General features: G+C 42.9%; 1 protein-coding gene and 1 long non-coding RNA gene across 2 annotated transcripts; one reads left to right on the top strand and one right to left on the bottom strand.

Annotated features, from left to right (window-relative positions):
- The first annotated feature begins 17050 nt into the window (after window positions 1–17050).
- On the top strand, window positions 17051–22438 carry STOX1 (storkhead box 1). Its single transcript, XM_053948866.1, has 3 exons — window positions 17051–17249; window positions 18780–21057; window positions 22075–22438. Exons 1-3 carry the CDS (start codon window positions 17117–17119, stop codon window positions 22112–22114), a joined length of 2451 nt encoding a protein of 816 aa, XP_053804841.1. The 5' UTR covers window positions 17051–17116; the 3' UTR covers window positions 22115–22438.
- Window positions 21122–22757, bottom strand: LOC128791316 (uncharacterized). The gene is made up of 3 exons (XR_008432024.1): window positions 22673–22757; window positions 22432–22546; window positions 21122–21487 (listed from the first exon to the last, which is right to left on the bottom strand). It is a non-coding gene; the product is annotated as an uncharacterized LOC128791316 (long non-coding RNA).
- Window positions 22758–23317: the final 560 nt, after the last annotated feature.

The following is a 23317-nucleotide window of genomic DNA, read 5'->3' as shown; positions in this document are numbered from 1 at the left end:
AAAGATGCCATAAATACTGGATACTTTCACTCAGCTGAAACTGCCAGCGTTTTCCCAACAAGCTTTTATGTTTCTGCATACTGAGTTTCATTGATGTATTGCACAAAAGTGGTTATAGTAAAAAGCTCTAATTACAAAATGCATTGCTTTCAAGTAAAACCAATTTCCCTTATTTATTCATCCTCTGTGTAATCCACAGCATCACCACACAGAGTATAAACCAGAGCTTTGGAACACACCAAATCTCACCTGGCATTGTGTGTCTGGTGGTAATTGTGTTTTGGAATGTTGCTTTTGAATTTCTATCTGATACCTGAACTTGTCTTGAAAATGTGATGCTGCTTTTGATGATTTCTTGTATCCTGCTAGATTTGTCTCTAAGGAGTGAAGTCTAACTGGTTTGAGGATTTGGATCAGGTGCTCCACAGTAGGTGTAAGAATCAGTACCAAAAATGTTGCAAGTTGTTGTATATAGTCAAATATTAGTTCAGCTCTCTTTATTCTTTAAAAAGACAGCAGAATAATGCTGCTGGGTAGGTTTGTTTGTTGCATGCTGCAGTTTGATATTTATTGGTAGAAATTTCCTGAGCTGGATTCCAGCCAAGGTGACAGATTCCCAGTGCCAGGTGTTCTGATAGGAAATTGATTCCCAGGCTATTCTCCCCTCAGCCTGCTGAGGGACACAGGTGCAAGGATGCTGTTGACTGTTCACATTTCATCACAAGCAGCTGGGTAGAGGGGAAGAGTGGGGAGGAGGAAAAACCTCTAGGAATCCCAGTCTGAAATCTCCCCACTCTGCTTTACAGCAGATACTTTTCAAGTACTAATTTGCATTATTATTTTATTGCAACTTTTTTTGATGATATACAGGATTTGTTTGAGTTTCAGTGGGTTTTTTTCCCCTGTATTGCTTAAATCTGTTTAGTTTTCCTGACACAGAGTCATCCAGTTACATTCCTGTTTTATCATGCAAGGGGCAGAGACAGCTGGAGAATTGCAGCCTTCATTTTTGGTCCCTTTTTAGCAAGGCTGGATGGTAGCCAGCAGATCAGATCTAAAAAAGCAGAAATTGCTGCCACATGTGTTGTAGAAATGAGCAGCTGGAGACAGAAGTACCTTGCAGTGCTGATCTCAAGAACACAGTTTTCTCACAGACCAAGCTGTTTTGGTGTAAAACAGCCCAGTGCATGTGTGCAGAGCACAGGCTGAAGGAGAGAAGGCAATTTTCCCTCCAGGTATCAGCTGCACGCTGGGTAGATGCCTTGTTCCACTTCAGCTTGGACGCTCCAATGACAACAGAGGTGTGGAAGTTCTCTTAAGCAGCTGGAAGGACTCCTGACTGTTTCAGGAGAGGTAGTCTACAGCTCCCATAAAAAAACTTTCCTTTTCAGCTTCTCATGCCTTGTATTGTTGAAGTACTATTCAGGTGAGTTAAACACTTCATTAACATTAAATGTAACTATTAGAACATTCATGTTACAAGTTGTGAGGTCTTGAGAAAGAGTTTGCAGAAGCAACTTCGGGGTAAATAGAGAAAATGTTGCCTTTGTCAAGTATCCCCTCTGGTATAAGAAAGCCATATATAATGTGACTAAACATGAAAATACAGATCAGCTGCTTACCAGTATTGAACCTGATTTTTCTGTCTTAGTTGTTCTTCCTGAAATCAAGCTAAGAACTACTCTTTTTTTTTAACTTTTTTTTTCTTTGAGGGGAGGGGTGATGTTTTCATTATAATAAGGAGAGGAAAAATAAGTGTCTCTTAGTACTGGGACACATATGGATGGCAGCATATCTATAAATTCTCAGACCATCCATGGGATCCAGTAATATGTTTGTAAAGAATGTGCAGTCAGCGTTTTCAGTCTTGTGATTTGAGCATGTAGTGATGGACAGGACAAAAGGGGACTTGTGGGGACCATGCAGTGTACAATACTGGTGATCCATTGACAAAAGCAGAATTTGTACAGTGTGACTTTTGGGTAGCAATGGCTCAATATGTAGGATTGATAAGAGGTGGCTGTGCAGATGATGTTCTGAGCAGTTAATTAATTTTGTTACCTACTTCACCCTTTAAAGAAAAGGAAGATTAATCCACTTGAAGTCTTATTTTCAATGAAGACAGTTGGAAAAAAAGTTTATTCTAAGGCAACTTGGAATTTAAGAACCAAGAAAATAGCACATTGAGTTGGACACCAGATCCCTCTGTGAGCACTGAGTTTTAAAGCAAGCTGTGCCCTTACCTTGTCTGGTGAGGATTTTGCAGGGTGAATGAGAGGATGCAGAGCTCTGCAGAACAGGAACAACCTGTGCAAGTGACTAACCAGTGCGCAGGGCTGGGCTAGAGCTTGGCCTGTGGTCGGCACTGGTGCCTCCTTTGCCTGCTCTGCCAGCCCTTCCCCAGTGGAAGTGTAATCTGAGACAGGCCAGGAGCCCTGATCCTGGGGGAGAAGGGGGAGGGAGTCTTTTGTCTCTATGAAATCTTAGTGCAAAATAGAGGCGAGTTCCTCAAGCCCAGAGTGGGATTTTCTGGAGGAAGAGAGCCCTGCCCTGGAGCTACGGGTGGGAGAGCTGGGTCAAGGCTTGACCACAGTGGCAGAGGCACAGAGCCAGTGCTGGAGCCCTCCAGTGCCACCGAATTTATTGGCTTTTATGTTGACTATTCCTATCTGCCTTCTGCCTGCGTGTGTGATCCCGATGGTGACACCCTCTCTTGTGGAGCTGCCGGCTGAGTCAAGCAGAGGAGCCTGAGCTGCCATCAGAGGCCTCATCAGCTGAAGCACCAAACCACTGTCAGGGCAGGTTAACTCCTCCTCTGGCATCTTGTGGACTGGCCTTGTAAATCTTGGCAGGCAGAAATCCCTGGTGGAAAAGTGGCGAGCAAGCAGAGCATCGCCAGGCCAGCTTTCTCCAAAGGCACAGCCTCCCCATCAGTCGGACACTGGGGCAAGCTGGATTTGCTGATAGCCTGGTTTGCAGCCCAGTCAGTGGTGACCTGCTGAGTCCACTGCAAGGTAGACTGGACCCTCGGTATTTAGGAAAAATGTGGTAGGAAGCAGGTGTGCCAGCGTTCCAGTGTTTTGTTTCCTGGAAGAAGTGGCTGCATACAATTATCTGGAGCCCGAGAGTGAAATGAATTGTGAGGTGCATTCATAACCAGTGGAAGACTGAATTAGGTTCATTCTTCATGGACGTTTTAAGCAAAGCAGCATGCACTGGAAAAAAAGCTGTGCTGGATGGGATGGATTGAGTCAGCACAGATTGCTCTGAGGCAGAGATCCAGACCGTGCTGCTGCTGGAGAAGGTAAAGGTGGAGGGCACCGAGGGTGGGGTGACGGCTGCCCCCGGGGAAGGCGCTGCGACCCAGTGCCGATATGATTGCCTGAAATCAGCAGCTGCTTTTACTCCTACATCCTCTGGAAATGTTCACACACATAAAAAAAAGGCAGCCCTACGAAATGATCCTTTAAACATTTTCTAAAAATTTATAAAAGTGGACACGATGAAATATCTAAAGAGAAATCAGACTCAGATGCATTCAAGTTGCTACCCTAAATATCTAATTCACATTAATCTTAACTACATCATACTGGTGAATGTTTATCCATCATTTTCATTTGCTACCTGCAATTGACTGTTCTAGTGACCTCTGCAGTCTAAAGAGACCAGGCTGCAAGGAAGGGCTTTGTCTACACAGAAGGTAGAGCTGGGGGTTATCGAGTGTTCTTAATGCAAGTTTGCCATGAAAAGTCCTCTGAAATGTGATTGCAGAATACACCCACCAGCATCACAATGGTGGGTCAGATTAAATTTCTGCTCCTGGTACTGACTGCTGCCTCGCAGCCCTTCAGTTTTCACTCAGGCATTGGTTTTGGTCAGTAAATCCCTTTGCTGTTCGCAGCTGCTGTAGGAGGGCTGACTTCGGCCCGCAGGGGTCATTAATCCTGGAGTCTCTTTTGGTCCCGTGGGGCTTGTGTCCGTGTGTCCTGCAGAGCATCCCGGAAGGCTGCTCTTGTCTGACTGACCTTTAGCAGAGGGAGACAATACCACAGGACCTCTGTAGTTCTTGCAATTTTCTGTGTAGTCAAAGTAAACTTGGAAAAGCCACAAGCAAATCAGCACCGAGCCAGGCGATTGGTGCTGGGTGAACCGGGCCGGACTAATGCAGCACCGTACCCTAGCAGTTCACAAGGTACTGGTTTCACGGAGTCTTTTTTATACTGTTTCCAGACTTAGCGGGATTCTGGGGGGGGTCCTCCTGTTTCCTTTTATCCTTTTTCACATATTCATGCATGTTCTTTTCTTGTGGTGCTTCTACTGAAATCCTGTTATACAGTAATCCCCTCGAATATCTTGTTCTGGCGACGAATATTCATCTTATTGTTCAAGGCATATCTTCTAGACTGAATAATCCTTCAGAATAACCATCTTTCAAGACAGGAATTCATCCTGTGTATATTGCTCTTTCCCATCACTTGATTGCATTCAAAACGATACTGTGTCTTTTAGTCCTGAGCATGAATTTATTCTAAATCATATATTACAGTTAATGAGGACTACTCTCTGTGGAAGCTACTATAGGAGCACCAAGTTGTAATTGTCGAGCCTAAGGCAGGTAAGTGGTACCTGAGCAGTGCAGTCCTTGCTTCCTGGCCGCTCAGATATCAGCTTTAACGTCTTGATGTGAAGCGCTTTGTGCTTTAACTTGCCCAAGACTAAAGGACAGGAAGCATTAACAATCCAACCAGGAATGCTGCTACCAAAGATGCTGGTTCAGCTGTTCAGCTCAGTAGTAACTGCTAGGTACTGGGTGAGGAGCAAGCAAATCTCTTCTCAGTTGGATTTCCAAAGCTTCGGAGGGATTTTCATAGCTGTCAATTGGAGATGTTTATTTTTACTTTTCCCTGACTGTAGCTCTGCAATTTTCTCTGCCTAGGGATGAATCATATCTTAATTCATATTCTTAATTCATATTCATTCATATATCTTAATTCAATTATATCTAGAAGTGCATTTTACTTCATTTCAAGCAGAACTGGATATTAGGTCACAAAAGTTTTTGTTGAAGCTAACTAGCAATTCTTCAAGAAAGAATTCAAAGCTGCACTTTTTCTTGAAGCAAAAGAAATTGCCAACTTTTGGAAGACTGAGGAATTCTTAATGCTACGTTTCAAAACATTTAACAGGAAAATATCTGATATCTACCCTGTGTTATCTTTAGCCAGCTCAACCTCTTTATTATTTCTTAACACTATCTTAACTTAAATAACATAATTTTTTTTTGCCTGTTTCTGGTATTTACCCTTCTTTCCCAATAATTGTGTAGAATAGCCACTCCCTGTTGCAGCCCCATTTTCTGGCTATAAAATTTCTCTCTTCATCAGTCATTTCTTGGGCACTCTGATAACTTCACCGAACTGGTAACATCTGGTAATGTCAGCTGGAGTTCATCTTCCCTAATCACAAATTAACCTGCTGACCTCTTAACTCAATCCAGGAGAGGTGTAACAAGGAACAAGAGTGGTTTGTTGGTCTCTACCTAAAAAGCAGTAACATCTATAGCTATGTTTGGAATGGTTGCCTCTTACTATAGTTGAGTTTTATATCACTGGTGAAAAAATATATGTTATTGCTGGTCTCCTGAGGATGATTTAGAGAACTTGACTCCATTGTTTTTTTACCTCCTTGTTCCCAGTAACCTCTTTTCTGATGCACAAGATGGCTAGTTGAATATAAATGTAAGTTACTTCGGTAAATTAATTAGATTATTTCCCCTATTATCCTGCCTCTTGCTGCAGTAACAGCCAAAGGGGTTTCTTACAAGTTAGAATTCTCTCATTTGTCTTTGTGAATTTCACTTTTTCAGACAATTATGTTGAAGTGACGTTTTCATTATTTTACTTGAATTTCTGGAAGCTTAACTGAAAAAAAAATTCTATTTGAGTGTCTTTATTTAGGTAATTTTCTGATTTTAAATTATATATTCTATGTCCTCTCTTTCAAAAGCCATCATTATGGCCGTTTTCTACTCTGGATTACTTTTCTCCCATTTCTAATATATATTTTGTTCTAGAAAAGCAAGTAGCAAGTTAACAACTACAGTGCAAAGGACAATGTTTTCTTGGGGTTTGGGTTTTTAAAAGAAATTACCATATTTAAAAAATGAAGCTATTGGTATCAGATCTGGTGTCTGTATTTTACATAGAGAGATTTGACTGCATTTTTCATCTACCTGCTCTCATGTAACTGTTTGCAATCATGAGAAATTCAAGCCACTTGGGTTTTTAATGTTTCCTGACTAAAGGCTGGGATGTTGGGAACCAAGCAATGTGGTTCTTAGGAAACATTTCCTGCATATGTAGCAATAGCAGCATCTGGTGAAATTTCACAAATACCTGGGTGTACCGGGTGTCAGAGATGGGAGTCACTTATCCTGCAGTATCTTTATCCTTGGTTGTGGTACACAAAAAGTGTTGGGAACGAGTTTTCAGACTCATGAGAATAATAAGCCAACTCATTTGAGGTTTTTCCTTTTAAATCCACAACCACTTGTTTGCTGGACAGTAGATGAGAAGCAAGGGGCATTCAGCACCGCAGCGTTGATTTTGCCAAGTCCCATTTCTGTCAAGAATTACCCAGACCCTGTTGCGTGCAGGGTTTAAAGCCCTGGGCACTCAGAACTCCTCCTCACTGCTTATCTCAAGGAGTCTTCCTGGCTATTGTTTGTAATCAGAAGACACTGTGGTCCCACAAATCCTTGTTGCTCTTTATCCCAGCAGCTCAAATGAGGTTTGTTCTAGAGAAACACTGGGGCGCTGGACAGCCTGACTTTACACAAGAGGCTACACCTTGACTCATACTGGTCAGCGGAAGTTTAGTCAAATAAAGGGAAAATTCAGTCCCAAAATCTTGTAACTAACACAAACTGCCCTGCTGTGTTTATTCCCAGATAAAATCCAAAAATGTCTCTCTCGTCCCTTCTGATGGGGATCTCATGGGGTGAATGGTACACTCAGCACCGGGTAAGAGCTTTTATATTTTCCTTGGGAGATGGAGGGGATGAAAAGGGGAAAATCACGGCAATTAAAATTTTCATCACAGGGTGAAGCAGGGGCTAATTTTAAAAACTCTTGATCTGATAACTGAGCAAACTCTGTGGGAGTGCCGACATCTCTCTGTGGACCATCTCCCGTGCTTAGCTGAGGTATTCAGTTAATTGTTCACAAACGAGGGGCAAACTGCTGCCGTCCCACCTTTCCTGTACAGCCTGGGGGGATGCACGCAGGGCCGCTGCTGGGAGAGGAGCGGGGGCTCTCAGCTCAGATTAGTTACAATTACAAATACTCCATTTGAGCGCACTGACCTCCCGAGCCTTTGAAGAGAGAAACTGGGGTGACAGTCCAGGAGAATGCATCCCAGTAGCTGCTTGCTTGGTGTCCTTGGTCGTCACCAGCTCGTTTCTGCCATTGCAGCCTGCCTTCTCTCGTGACAGCAGCATTTTCATGTGCCCGAACGGCCCGACTCCTTCTTTGTGATTCCTGTCGAGTAGAAGAGAAAATACCAAAGTGAAAGAAACAATTTTGCTTAGCCTTTAGAGGCTGAATTTGCTGTCGGTTCAGCATCTCTGTCGCAGAGTTGCAAATTATTCACCAGGAAGGCTAAGAAAGCCCTGTCCTTTCCAGTTAGGCTGAAGCTGGGATGGGGATGCAGACTGTGACTGTGGACAGGGAATGTGCTGGGCACTTTTTCCAGTGAGGGCTCTGCTGCAGGCTGGAAATGTATGTCTCCTGGGAAATATCCTGTTGAAGAGTGACATTGAAAGGACAGTACACTTTTCTGCGAAGTGTCAACGTTTTTGATGGGGGTATTGAATGAACTGGAATGAGATCAGACAAGGAATTGTTTTGTGCTCTTGTTTGTGCATTTGTAGAGTAATCTGATAGATCTAACTCCTCACTTTTCCTTGTGTGACTCTCCCACAGAACATAAGGAGAAGAGAAGCAGCTGAAAAATAGGCAGATAGTCCCTGAAGCTGCTTTGATACTCAAACAGAATCCCCATGATGGGAGAGGGATGGAATTGAATCTCCTGAAAATGTTCAGCAACAGCTTAAGGAGTAAGGAGCAAAACTTCTCCAGTACTTGTGGCCTGCAATAACCTTTCAAAGAGCTGGCACAGCTTTGGGGAACTGTATTAGTTCCCGGGTGATGACTCCCAGGTGTAACTTATTTAGTGAGCTCAGCAGGCACTGGCTGCCTGGCTGTGGAGGTCCTCATGCTCAGCCTCTCTGTGTGCTTGTACCAGTTTTTGGGAACAGTTTTGAAGTGCCACACTGGCACTGGTACACCTGGGGTCCATCTATAGCTGGGTATTTGAGCATTTCCCGCTTATTAACAATTCTCAGCGTTGCTTAAAATGAGACACAAATTCTTGTCCCCAAGCTACCTGGCAAGCTTTTAGGACAGATTTGTTTTCATTTGAGTAATTTAAATTTGTTCACAGCAATGAATGTCAGTATCAGCACGGTTCTGCCGCACGTTTATTGAAGCCACAGATGAAACTAAGGCCTTGTGAGTAGCTGATTTCTGTTTGGCCTACAAAAGGTCACCACTCTGCAGTGGATATTGTTTGTCAGGCACTGCAGTTACACACAGGAACACACAACCTTAATGAGGATGGCAGCTCAGCAAGAGGCTGGGGATGTGCCTCATGGGATTCCTTTCTTTTGGAGTTCCTTTCTTCCCGTGTCTTTCATCCTGCTTTGCAAACAGGGATGCAGGTTTGCAAGTCAAAGGAGAATAATTTTGTATTTCAATGGTGCTGGCTTCTGTGAAATGTAACTCACAGCATGTGGTCGTGCTTTGCATTGAACTGGTTAGGATTATTTAGAATTCTGTCTCTTTTTATTTTTATCAGGCCTGAAAAGAGTGGATGACCTAAAATGGTGCTTTATTTTGCACTGCTGTGGATAGGCTGCCAAACATGAAGAACAGTTTGAGTTTCTAACAGTTTTGTTGTCAAACACTACTTTAAAAGTTATTTTCAGTAAGGTATGTGATTCAGAACTTACTTACTTGCATATTCTGTTGTAATTGGGTTTTACCTATTATCACAGTTGTTCCAGTGGTGATCCTGCTGATATATTTTAAGGAGGAAAAAGGGAGGAAAACATTTGTGCTCTTTGAAGGAGCTTTTTATCTAACTTGCTATTATTTGCTTTTGATCTAATTCTCTCTGTGTAACAATTGTGTAAAACTGATGTTATCTCATAATGTTCAGTACCTAATTTTAGCTGGCATTTAGCCCTTACCACTGACTTCAGATAATACCCCTACACGTTTAATGCATTTCCATATAAAATTCTTGCTAAGGTGTTAATTCTGTGTTACAAAAGCCCTTTCTCAGTAGAACGTGTATTGCACTAACCCTAAATGCTATACTCAAACTACTGATTGAACTCACAGCAGCAAGGTAGCAGGGCCTGTGATGTTCTTCAGAATCCCGATGAGTTTACCAGATCTGCTCAGATTGAATTACTTGAAAGGTGTAATCTGTAAAAGCACTTGTGCATGCAATTTTTTCACACTACCCCAGCAGTAGTCTCTAATCATACTGTTTAGCAAGTGCCACTAAATAGAAGTATATATATATTTTTTTTATAATAAGCTCCATTCAACTTAATTTACTCTGATTTTTTAAAAATAATCTCTAAGCAGATTAGTTGGAAAGAACTTGGTGTGTATTGTGTATTTCTCTGTGATAAAGACTTTCAGCAGCAAAAGCTATTGCTTCTGTCTTTTGGGTGAGAAAAAAAAATTAAGAAAATAGGCTGAGCTGCGCTATATCCTCAGTCTTTTGAAATCTTGCACCTTGAATCATGAAAGGCAGGTCTTAACTGCCTTAATGCTCTTTTAGAACGAGGGTCATTTGAACAGGCCTAAATTTTTCTGTCTCAGTCAGAAAAGACAACAGTTTGTGTTCATATCATGAAGTTAATGAAATAAATTGCATTAGTTTGTAGTGCTTCTGCTGTAGTCTTTGATATGGTTTCAGAAGTAGAGACTTCATTTCAAGGCTACTTTTAGCTTTTTCTATACTGCCTTCTTGCTTTAGCACAGGCCCACTCCATTGCTGTGCAGAGCACCAGCCTGTACATCTGCAGTTCAGCCATGCAAATAAAGTTATGAATACAGAGCTATTTATTTGACAGGTGAAGAGAAAACCAATTGCTTTCTCACAGGACGCTGCTTGCCATGGTCTCGTTACCAGTGTGAGGACAGTGTAACCTTGTTTCTCTAAGGTGGTGTTACCCCAGAAAACCTCCCAGCCCCTGGAGGTCAGAAGTGCCCCTGCACTGGGTTACAGAAAGCAGGGTGGGGGCGAGGGTGGCTCTGGGAGGTACAGGTACCCCAGCTGGACCACGGATTGCTGCACTTTGTCATTCCTGTCCTACCTCCTGCTCAAAGGGGGTCAGCTCTGGGCTCAGACCGGGCTGCTCTGGGCTTTACTCAGTCACAGCCTGGGAGCTGCTGGGGCTGGAGACTGCACAAGCTCCCTGGGCACACTGCTCCACAGCTGTGCTGTCCTCGAAGGCAAAAAGGTTTTCAGGAGAGCAAATCTGAACCTCTGCTGTTGCGGCAGATGCCTGTTGTGTTTCATTGTCCCACGCTCTGCTGTGCAGAGCCTGGCTCCATCTTCTCAGGGGGCTGCTGCCAGGTCCCTCCAAAGCTGTTTCTTCTCCAGGTTCCATAAGAGCCATTCCCTCGGCTGTGCCTCCCAGGGCAGGTGTTCCAGGCCTGCCCATCTTGGTGTCCCTCTGCTGAATTTGCCCCCATTCCTTAGCTGCTTCATAGACTGTATAATTTATCTTTCCCTCTGAAATTGTTCTACATTTTCAACATCCCACAGACACATGCACATCTCTATAATTTCCTTTGGAGGCTTCACCTTGGTCTGTGGGATTCAACAACCCAGTATCTTCACCATAAGTGTTCTGCTAAACTGGATTTTGAAAAAACACTCACTATTTACTGAGTCTTCTGTAATACAGAGGAGTTGCTTCGTTGCACTGTTGGTCTCCTGTGACATCATTTTGGCTGAAATTTGGACAAACTGAAACATGGAAAGGGTGTTTTCATAGCACTAAAGTCATGGAGACAATTTTGGGAACTGCAGACTAAAGTCCTCGAGTTCAGACTAGTACTATTTAGTCTGCAGTGTCCAAACAATTCCTCTGAGACCTCTTGTGGTGGTAAAGATGCTGCTTTTAATTTCTAAACTGGTTTGTTTTGTTTTTCCCTGTGGACCATAGATTCCAGCCTAATGAAAGGGTGCAGAAAGTTATTTTCTAGCAAAGGGGGCATCCCTAAAGTTGGATATCCATTTAGGGAGAGTGGAAGGAAAAGTGACTGTGCACATCCATCAGGTTCCCAGTCAGGTGTGTAGTGGCACCATACCATTAAAGTCTTGTTCTCAGCTGAATGAAAAACCTCCCTGCTGTGGGATTTGTCCTAAAACAAGATCTGAGGCCTGCTTGGTTCCACTGCGTTGTGTGATGGTGGTGGCTCCTGTCCTCATCCAAGCAAGGGGCCTGGGTCCAAGGAAAGCTACCACTGTTTTGCTCTCAGCTGCTGCTGCATGGGGTGAGATGGGGACAGGTGTTGGCTGGGAGTGAGCTGTCCTCAGCTCTGTCCCCCTGATCTGGGATTTGCTGGAAAACCCCTCCAGGGAGCTGTGCTCTCCTTCGAACAGCTCTGTGTGTGCTGCTTCTCTGAAAGTCTAGAATGTGACTTCTCTGGGCTGGGTATGTGTGAGCTGAAGTCGGGGAATGCGCAAAGTGAATTTTGGCTCATTCTGGGGAGGGGAAACACGACCATAGGTGTATCTTACTGCCAAGCATTACATTGCATATTTTCATGTCCGCCTTTTATGTGACAGCACACTTCCAGGCAAAGGAGGCAGCAGGAATATTGCAGCAGTTGGAGCTGACCTTTAGCTGTACAGGCACAGGAATGCACAACTTCATCCCAATGCTTTTATAGTCAGTCTTTCACTCTAGAGGTAAGTACGTAGCCAACCCCCATTACTGCTTGCTGCTTAGAACAAAGCTTTGGACGTTAAAGAGCTATTTGAATTTCTGAGATTTATTGCAGAAGAGAGGGCACAGCTGGAAGTAAGAAAAAGAACAGTTTTAGTGGGAAAATGCCAGGGTTGTGAAGGGGATTTTTTTGATGAGGCCAAGGAGAAAAGCTGTGCTTGTGTCAAATTACTATAGCAGTGGATGGCAGCACCTCAGGACAGTTAAAGGAGTTAGAGACACTGCCAGTGGCTTGTTTATTCCTGTTCTGTTGTTTGACTCCGTGGTGGTTGTTTTCCAACTTGCTTTGGCCTGTTTAGTTTTGTGTTATTTTTTTATCTCCTTGCAATGAACGTTTTGAATCAATCTGTCTTTTACCACCAAGCCTGACACTAAATGCTGAAATGGTTAAAGATGACCTTCCTTGCTATCAGCTGTGCTCTGTGTGTTCAGTGCATACGTGAATTGGCTTAAAAGCCATCAGCATGCTACATGATATGAAAAATAATTATCTGCAGTGCTGTTGCTCATAGTTGAATTTTTCTGCCAGTATTTCAGTGAATGCCCCAAAGGTGGATGTGCTTATGCAGTTCTGCTTGTTGGCTTTTGTGCCAGCTGTGGGTGAAATGCAGATCTCTGGACACCTTGGGCTGTGTTCTCCTGAACAGTGCATTCGGAGCTGCATTCTTGACAGTGTGTTCAGGCAGTACCTCTGGAGCTTGAAATCTGCTCCCAAGATGCTCCTGGAGCATCCAACTGGACGTGTCAGTGGCCTTGCTAAGAGCTGAAGGAGTTCATCTCTTTGAAGGTCAGAGATACACATTTCAATGGCAAAAGCTCACCCACTGTGCTCAGTTTAAGGACAACTGTACCACACTGAATGTGTTGGTGTCTGCCGTGTGACTTGTTCCTGTCCAGGCACTTGGGCAGAGGTTGCAGGAGAGAGCTCTTCCTATTCTTCCTGAATCTTGCTTTGTTCTCACCATATCTGCCTGTGGGGTTTTTTAATAGCTGGAGAAAGAAATTATGGCTGTGGGTTGCCATTAGCACTAAGATTAGAGTAAGGATTTCAGGATGGCTCTTGGGTAGGAACCTCAGAAAGCACTTAGAAGTCGTATTTCCAAAAATTCGTAACACTTGCATTTGGAAATAAACTTTCATGTGCTGTTGGGAAGGCAGAAAATGTGCTTGGCTTTTGTTGGTTTTGTTTACTTCTTATTAAGTTGCATGGCATCACCCTTTGAAAGTTTTAAGGAATAAAAAGTTAATAAGAACTTAGTAAGGATAAGTTAATCATAGAAAGTTTGGGACTGTAAAAACCAGAAATTGTGATGAAATGGAGGGCACTCTTTGCCTAAATGTCCTGATTTGGGAGTGTCCGTCCTGGCAAAAATCAGTAGGTACAGAAATCTCACATTTTCATGTGTTTGTAGCTTCTTTGATGTCAACTGAACAAGTGTTGGTGGCCTTAAAGTGACACTGAATTGTTTCTCTGAGGGTTGTAAAAAATAATCAAAGAACAGATATTGTTTGCTGTTCCTGAGAGCTTTTGTTTGTTTCAGTAATAGATTAGACACATTACAAGATTTGACAGTTTCATTTAATTGAACTATTTACTCTTTGCTTCAGTAAAAGGATGTTTCTGAAAACAGGACTTAGTACAGCATTAGTACAGAGTACTTGTGCCAAAATAGAGTTTCTATGTTATATACTTAAAATTGAAAATGTTATTCTTAACTGCCTTTATAATTTACATAGAATTTTTATTCTTTAATAAGATCACATCTTGTAAAATCATTAATGTTCAAAAAGTTTTGCTAGAGCTCCCAGCTTTCTATGATGTTCTTATTAACATTTTTTTCCTTAAAATTCTTTAACTATAACGTGTGATTTTTGCTATAAAATGTGATCATGATGCACTCTAGTCTATAGAAAAGCAGAAGCCTCGCAGTTGGTAGCAGTACTGCTCTTGCTTATGATCATCCTGGTACAATTCTGCAAAAAGTGAATTACATCAAACAAGCCAAGGCTCTCATGCAGAGAGGCACAGGATCTGTGGCATCTTTTGTATAATCCATTCCACGATAGATTCTCCCAACTACAAAACAGAAACATCAATCTTCTATTTCCACATGCTGTGTCTTCTCTGCCCAACAGATGTTTTGGGGTTTTTTTTCTGGAATGGATTTATTCCTAGTCCTTTATTGTTCTGTAAACAGTTTACCTGAACTTTTAAGAAGTAAATTGAGTGCTGTTGTAACAAATGCCTCTCTGTTCACTTCCCCAGAATTAGCCTGGGTTTCACCCAGATAAACATGTCTTGTGTGTAATTTTTCTGAAGAGCGCAAAGATGCAAAAACTCTGCAACTGTTAAACAACTCGGTGAAAAATGATAATGCTCACATTACAGAGATGGAACAAAAATCACTTTGTGCTAGTCAAGAATACCCAGAGGCTTTTCTGTGTGCTGAGTTCTGTTACCCAATGCTCATATTACAGATGACTTCCCACACTGCGATCAATAAATGCTCCAAAAAGGGTATTCTCGGGTTTTATGTGTAGGTAATGAGCAGAGTTTGAGCAGACTTGCAAAGCAAACTGAAGGATAAGAATACCTGAACCCTGGCCAGCTGCCGAGATTGGCTTTAGTTAATGTGGTTCTCAGAACCTGCAGAGGGCGGAAGGAAGGAGGCTGTCTTTAGACCGGCAAGGGAGAAGCTGGGTTCCTTGACTGCTGGCAGTTCCCTGCACAAAGGTGTAAGCAAGGCCCTCCTAAGACTATGAAGACAGCAGGAAGGTGATTGTCATCAGATTTCTGTTGAGTAGGGAAGTGGGCAGGGCATTCTGCAGGGGAGTTTGAGCTGTAAAAGGACAGATACTAAGGAGTTTTAATGAGAATGGTGTTCTGGTGATTTTGCATCACAGCTTGCACAAACTGATAAATCTTCTCCATGTGCAAATCTAAGGCATGCAGCTTTTAAGTATTTCCAGTGAACTTGGGAGACTAATTGAAGTGCAACAGTTATTTAGCTATGCAAAGTAAATCTAAAAGTTTTTCATAAGAACTTGATAGACACTTGTAGGGTGCTGCCTGGGCCTTATCAATGTTACCAACGATCTAATTCTTGCTTTCACAATTTCAGATTTTATTTCAAAGTCAGGAGAGAATTATATCTAATATGTATGTTGTTAGCATGTGTGCACTATTGACTCTGCAACATTTTAGACTTGTGTTCAAACATGATTTTAGATTTTTTAAAATTCCCTCAGTATCAAGCTAGCTTTTGCTTAATGCTTTAAATATTATTCTGAAGCAGCCTTCCCTGAATGGAGGCACTGGATTTGATGCTGCAGAACAGATAGAGACAACAACAGCAAGATAATAACTATAAAGATAATGAACAAATTTTAATTACACTTGGTATTTTACTCCTTAGCAGTCTGGTGCTCTGCAGGAACAAATAGTCAAATTGGCAGCAGCACGGTGGGCCCACAGCAGACTTCAGACAGCAAACTATTCACAAGAGTCATTACTGAATGCTTGATGGCCTTTCCCATAGAAAAAGAAAGCTTGCAATGGTTTCTGCACCTGCAAGGAGTTTCCTAGCAACACCACTGAGGAAACTGTATGCCAGGATTTTCTTTTCAGAGTTCTTTTTGTTGAATATGGCAGCAGTTGTAAAACAAAGGTCAAGAGCAACTTAAGCTCTTCAAAGCAATGTTGTGTATTACATTTACTCAGAGAAGTGTTTGTGTTGTAGTTCTTTGCCTAGAGGATAAATATTGGGTTACAGTGTCATCCAATAGACAACAGTAGTTTAGTTAAACGTGAACGTAGCTTAATCTAAAATGTCACTTTTTACTTGCAGGAAAATTCCTGTTAGTGTTTAACAGTGGGTTATCCTTGTGAAGGAACCAGGAGTCCCTGCTGCTTTCTGCCTGCCTGGCAGCTGGGCACAGCCAGGGGCTTTCTGAGCAGCACAGAACAGGGGAGCACAGAACATCACCTGGTTGTGGGAACAGACCGTTGGTCTGACTGAAAGAAAAGAAGAAAAGGGGGTTTTTGGCTTTTTGTTTTGTCTGAGAAGGTGTATGCAGTCACTGTCTCACTGTGTGCACGGACCTCAGGTGAGTCCCTGCTTTGTGCCTTGTCATCAACAGCTTCAGGGAAAATACTTATTTCAGCTACAGCACTCACAGGTTCCGTGTCAGAAGTACTTGCTGGGCTTGTCCTTACTGGCTTTGCCACCTTGGGAAAGGGAGCGGTCAGAGTTTATCTGTGTTGTAAGGTTGGGGGAGTTGAGGTGAAGGACTATGACCCTTTTCAGCCCTCGGGGCTAAGGTCACAGAGTTACAGGGGAAGATGGGCCACATTCTTGGCCCCTCCAAACTTCTGCTTTTGTCATGCAGAATAAAACCAATGTTTTTGTCTCTTACCAGGACAGATAGTGAGGTAGCCTAAAAAATGCATGCAGTTGTAATAAGAGTTTTTGCTCTCTACCCAGTATACTAAATAATCTCTAGTTCTAGAACCCAGACTAAAAGTGGCATTTTACCATTTCTACTCAATTTTATGTGCTTGAGAAGGGACAAAGCCTATTGCTTGTATTTTACTCCCTTGTGTTCTGACCTGGTGAAGACATTCTGTACTTAGATTGTTGGATGTTGACCCCATTAGCTACTTGGAGAAATACAGGTTCTGCATGGTTTAACGTGTAAGCAGTCTTCTAAAAAATCAGCAGTCATCAGAAATAATTCCCTCTCTCAGCTCCCTGTTTATTAATCTAAATTATGGCTTTGGCTGTAATTTTATACCAAACAAACAAACGTGCTTAAGGCAACCTTCTGTTTCCTTCATTACCAAGGCTCTTGACAAGTGCTAGCACCACCTCCCTCCTCTCAGAAATATTTCTGAGTAATTTGCCAAAGAAAATTAGCTGGAAATTTTCAGTGGAAATCTTTCACAGCTAATAGTAAAAATGAAACACTATTCCATTCAAATAATTTTCTTTTCTTTTAGGTGATGTGATCCCTGCTCTCATGAATCCTCTCTCGCAGCCACGCTCTGTTCCTTTGGCAGAAGGAATATACTGGACCATATCAGACATGAATGCAGATCATATGATGGTCACTCAGGAAAATTTATTGGAGCGGTTAGTGAAAAATTATCCAGGTAACTTGTTCATTTCTCTCTCCTTTAAAAAGTGGCTGTCTCATCAAGCCTGAGTTTCTGATATTGGACAAGGGATCAGGGAATGTTTGCAGGCAAAGCTGGCAAGGTGAAGGAGTACAGTTAACAGGCAACTGGTAGAATCCATGAATGTGCATACTTCTCATCCATCTGTAAGTGTCGCTACATTGACTTGAATGCAATCCTTTCCACAGATTTTAATAAATCTTTGAGAGTAAGAGGGAACTGATTGTAGTTGAGAGCATGCCCTTTCTAGAGGGCGGGAAAGCACCAAAGTGGTATTTAGGTGCTAGATATGGAATAGCATAAAATAGACTGTTAGATCACAGGGACTTGTTAAGTCCTGCTTTAAGAGACAGGAACACAGCTGACTTTGACTGCAGAGGGACTGGGTAGGAGTCTACATCTGGTGTTTGCTATCAAAAACTATAACCAGCCTCAAATTCAGGTTTGTTGGTCATATTCTAGCCCTTTCCCTCCTGAAAGGAAATTACTTTTACTAAGTGATCTTTAGTTCTTCACTTCTAGCCCAATTGGTTGGAGCATGGTACAAATAATGCCAAGGTTGTGCATTTGATTCCCATATGGACCACTCACTTAAGAGTTGGACTTGATGATCCTTGTGGTCCCTTCCAACTCAGAATATTCTGTGATTCTAATGGGGTGGCAGCCACTTCCCTTAAATGTTTTCTAGAAGTCTGAAAAATATCCCATTTCCCTTAGATCTGCAATATCAAAGTGTTATTGTGTTTGAGACTTTGAACAAATTCCTTCTGGCCTTCTCAGAAAGCTGCTTTGTTTGATACTGAGCTGCTTCTTTTGAGTCCTCTTAATCTTACAGCTCTGCCAATGCTCTGCCAAGGCTGATCTGGTAGGCATTTTAACCAGTGGGAAAAATATTCATGCAACCCCACAAACTGGCACAGAACCATGCCAGGAATGTGCTGTGGTCAATAAGTGCACTGAGATAACCACAAGGCAGAATTTGTAGGTCAGCCATAAGTAGCATTCTCGAACTTTGTAGGGTCTTGAAGGTATTTCTTGCTGTGTTTTCACCTTGCTGGAAGGTCTTAATTTTGTGGGCAGGAGGTCAGCTGTGACTAGACTAAGGATTCTGAGACTGTGACACCTGATGGAAAACTGTAGCTGAGACCAGTCTCAGTGAGGTAATAAATTGACATCTGACCAAACTACACCAGAAACTTCAGAAAGTGATGAAAATCCCTCTTAAGTAACATGCCAGGAGAGAAATGCTTAGAACAAGATGTTGTCTGGTTTGTACCTGGCAGAAAGTCTCTCTCGTTAATATCATATCCTGACAGACATAAAGACAACATCCTTGCTCCCTCACAGTGGTGCTGCAGTGGCAACACAACTGGCCTTTACCTAAATGCTCTGGGTATTTAATTTTCAGTTGATTTCAGGGCTGTTGTATGAGAGAAATCTTTTGGCCAGAACCCATTTTATTTGAAAACTTATTTCTGATTTGAAGTATCCGTCTCTTTGTTCTAGGCATTGCAGTGCCCTCCCACAACATATTACATAATATCCTTGGCACTCTAATTAAGGAAAGAAAAATCTATCATACAGGAGAAGGATATTTCATTGTGACTCCCAACACTTACTTTATCACAAATGATGCCACAGAAGACAACAGGAGGATCCTGTTGGAGGACAGTTGTTGCTGTTCATCACCTTCCATCACTTACCTGATAAACATTAAGCCTTGTGCAGACCAAGTGAAAGAAAACATTCCTACAGTACCCCGTTACAGATCCTGCCATTGCTTCCCTGACCAAAACAGGCTCTGTGAACACAGGCATTGGCAGGTGATGAGCCGTGAATCTAATGGAGAGGGAAAGAGAGGCTGCAGTGAGTTGAAGCCTTCAATTCGAACTCAGGGCATCTCTGCATCTGCTGAGAACCATTCTTGGGACACCATCAAATCCCTGACATCTGTGAAAGCAAAACTGAAAAGCAAAATGCTTGGCCTTGGCCTTTTCTGGAGAAGTGGTTCTAAAAAAGAAAAACACAAGAAGGAGTACTCCACTTTTTCAGGCCAGTTTCCTCCTCAGGAGTGGCCAGTCAGGGATGAAGATGACTTAGACAATATTCCACGTGATATTGAACATGAAATCATCAAGCGTATTAACCCTACTCTTACAGTTGATAATTTGATTAAACACACAATATTAATGCAGAAGTTTGAGGAGCAGAAAAAATGTATCAGTAAAGAGAAAAAATACATCAGTACTGGTACCTCGGCTGAAGTGCCAACAGTCAGCCAAAACCGTCTTTCAAAGGATTGTATTCAAAAGGCACCAAGTAAAACAGCAAAACACACCAGGAAAACCAAATCAAAGAAGGAAAAGCAGATTAGCAGGAGCAGCAGGAAATCTCACATACAGAAACTAACATCCCAAAATATGAAACTGGAAGAAAGCTTTTCACTGCCCATCAAAAACCAAGAGCCACCTGATGTAGCCGTGGAATCCCACATGATATACAAGAAGCAGATTAAGAATCCTTTTCAGGGTCTGCCATGGAGACCTCGCAGCTTTCATGCAAGAGGACACCAAGGTGGTGTTAACAGTCAGCTGAAGTGCCAGACTCAAAAGGGAGGAAGGGCTTTCCAAAGGCCACAGTCCTCAGGCTCCTCAGGACCCTTTGGCTGTGAAACTGAAAGGCTGGATGCAGAAAGAGAGGCTGACAAAGCGAAGCAAAAGAACCTACTCCATGCTAACAGGTCTGACCTTCAGTTAAAGAAAGACAGTTTCAGTGAAAATGGTAGTTATCCACAAGGCAGTAATCTGCAAATAGATAACAGAAGCAGAAACTTCCTGGAGAGTAATATTTCTGAAGAAAATGTCTATAAAAGAACAGTAAAAGAAACATCCCCTTGCTCCTACATTAAAGATAATGGTGTGTGTGAAGAAGATGCAAAATTTCCATTCTACCAGAAAGATGAGCATTGCAGATGCAAAGCAGACTCTGTATGCGAGCTGTTAGATCGAACAGGCAGTGAATTTCAAAATGTCCATCTTTCAAATTACACGGCCAGTGTTAATCTGGCCCCAAAAAATGGTGTGCAATACAGACCAAAGACTGATAAAAAGAGTGAACTTATACTTAACTATGGCTGTGCCAGCCATCCTGGATCAATAGAGCTGCAAAGGGAAGGGTTTACTGGTAACTCCCATCTTCTGCACCGAAAGGGACGTGACGGTGACACCTGTAACTCGTCACATCTGGATGAGATTTCTGAGATTTTCCTGCCCCCTGGCCATGCCTTTTCAGACACACGAGACTGGAGTACAGCTGTGTCCCTAAAAGCCTCTAAGGTTAGTACCTGCCCTGCCCAGCACGACACAACCGTAAATAAATGCGATCTAAGATGTAAGGGAAGTGCCAGCCTTGCAGAACCAACAGATGGCTCAAAGGAGCATCCAAAACCACACAGCACAGAGGAAAGTTGGCTGTGCAGTCAGGTTCTTCTGAAAGGCCACAGAAAGGATGAAGGAACTGGCCCCACTGAATGCGGGAAGGGCTCAGCTGTGATGGATTTCTGCCACGCTGACTCCGATGCTGGCACTTTGCAGAACCTCACCCATGAGGTGGGCGAAGGAGCAACATGCCGTGCTTTGGGCTCACAGATCAAAGAAGTGAGAAACCCTCCAGGAAAAAAAGAGCAGTTTGTAAAGAATACATGTCCTGTGATCCCACAACAGCAACACTCAGAAGGGACAGAAAACCACAGCATTACAGGAGACAGTGGAATTGATTCCCCAAGGTAAGAAAACACGTGGCACTAAGTTAGATGCTTTATCTCCAAGTTGACCATCAGATTTAGGCAGAAATGTTGCCTAAATCAAAAACCCCTTCCCCAACAACATTCTATTTTTATTTAGACTTCAGTGTTCTGATCCAGAAACACCCAAACTCTATAGTTCTGCCAAGTCTTGTAACATGAACATTCTCCCTGAATTGCTGCTGTTTGTATTTTGCATTTGTTTTCATGAGGTAAGAAAACAGCAGAAGTTCTGTCCTGCAGGTTGAGGTGATCAAGGACAGAAATGTTAAGAAACACGGTGTTTGATAAATTCAGTGTTAAACACTGTGTTTGATAAGCTCCTGTTGGCAGGCAGGTTCAGCTCACACATGACGTTGGATATTGTCGTAGACTCTCCAGTTGTACATAAAGAATAGAGATCCAGCAGAAACTGAAAGTAGAAAATAGCATTTGACTTGCTCACTACAGACAGAATGCGTACATCACCCGAGCTTTCACAGTGTGCATTTTGCTTGTAATTACACCTGAAAATCCCTTAATGGAAAATAAATTGGCCTGAAACAAATTTTTACACAGTTGTACATTGAGACCTCCAAACTTAACTAAATTGGCAAGAATCTATGGTAAAAATCAAATATTTTTTTTTTTACAGCAGCACGTATTCTTAATATCTTAAATGAGTGGTATTTAACTGTAATTAAACCATTGGAGTCTTCATTAGATTTGTACTGTCACCTTGAGAAGCCAGCATAGGAAGGAACAAACCACAAACTACTGCTCCTAAGGGAATCCTGCTAATTATCAATCTTTCCCTTAAGCAGCTCTTGGCTGTGCACCCTTCCAAGCACACTTCCTGTGTATTACTTGGATGTGAAGACTTAAAATCTTTAGCAAAGTGTATTTCAGAGGGTCATTTTGACTGTTTGTACATATGCCCATCTGAGGCACTAAAAGCTAAGCCAACTCAGTTCATTTTTGGAATGTGAAGTCTGACTTTTAATAATTATATTATTTTAGGTGGACTGAAAAGAAGATGAAGCTTCCTGCCAAATTCTAAAAGTATAAATAACAATGCAAAAAGGAGGATAAGTGAAAGAACAATTGCAACAAAATTCCTTCATCTAACTCTGGTTGTGAATATTTGATTATATTTTAATGAGATTGGTAAACTTTCCCCTTGTAACCATACTGTAAATGCAGCCGGTCACATCAGTGAGGCAGTCTCTAAATCAAAGCAGTTAGTTAAAACTTTTGACGGTAGTGTTTGGAGAGGGCACGTGTATTTTGTTTGCTCTCATCTTTAATTATTTTTTGTGTGTCCCTGTGATAATAAAAGTGAGAACTGGCATTCTTCATTCAGACCACACCACTGACCTGGAGGGGGTTTGTGTTTCTCCAATAGCAACTGCAGCTGGACAGGGCTGTTCCACACTCTGGAAAGCGTTTCCTACTTGTGCCACAGGAATCAGCACAAGCTTCACTTTCCCAGCTAGAAAACAAAACAAATGAACTAGACGTGCACCTGGTTACTACAAAAATTCCTTCAATGCCAAGGTTCTCTGACCGTGTCCCACAGCACTCCCAGCTATCCTCAGTCTACTCGGTGTGTTTGTACCTGTCAAGCAGGGTTTAGTCTTTGCAAATGAAAAGGTGCTGGTGGCAGGAGGCAGCAGCTCAGGCCAGTGCCACTGCGGTGGGGCAGGCCCTGCTCTGGTCCCGACCTTCCCAGCCTGTAAGGAATCCACATCCTGGCCGCTGTCAGGATTGCTTCACACATTTTACTTCCTAAGGCTTATTTTGATTTCTTCCTCTTGATTTATCCCTGTAGCTACAAGCAGATTGTGCTGGGCTCATGCTGCGTATCACCACAGGCCTGTGGATTTTAAATCTTAGTAATTTGGTCACACTGCCCTTTCCTACTTCAGACTTTTCACTACTACTGAACCCTTTTCTGCGGTAGTTATAGAGGCTAAAGTCGTCAGCTCGTAAAGCTGCTGGAGATTTGTTCTGGGGAGGGCAGAGCCCTGGCAGGGGCGGCGGGACGAGCCGGGCCCTCATGGCAGACCCGTCATGGCGGCCGCCCCCCGCCTCAGCGTGCGGCGCGCCGGGACTTGCAGTCCTCACGTTGTCCCCCGGGGCACGCCGGGAGTTGTGGTCCCACGCCGACGGCCGCAGGCGATTGGCTGTTGGACGGCGTGGCCCCGCCCCCGCGCTGCCGGATCCGCCGTCCATTGGCCGCCGGGGGCCTCGGCCGCTCAGA

The sequence above is a fragment of the Vidua chalybeata genome, chromosome 8, assembly GCF_026979565.1.
Source record: "Vidua chalybeata isolate OUT-0048 chromosome 8, bVidCha1 merged haplotype, whole genome shotgun sequence".
Taxonomy (NCBI): Eukaryota; Metazoa; Chordata; class Aves; order Passeriformes; family Viduidae; genus Vidua; species Vidua chalybeata.
The sequence above is the reverse complement of the archived record's forward strand: the minus strand, read 5'-3'. Positions and strand labels throughout refer to the sequence as shown.

Coding starts and splice junctions, on each gene's coding strand:
- STOX1 (XM_053948866.1), top strand. CDS start 17,117: ATGAATCCTCTCTCGCAGCCACGCTCTGTTCCTTTGGCAGAAGGAATA. Junction 17,250..18,779: donor GTTAGTGAAAAATTATCCAG/GTAACTTGTTCA, acceptor TCTTTGTTCTAG/GCATTGCAGTGCCCTCCCAC. Junction 21,058..22,074: donor AGTGGAATTGATTCCCCAAG/GTAAGAAAACAC, acceptor ATATTATTTTAG/GTGGACTGAAAAGAAGATGA.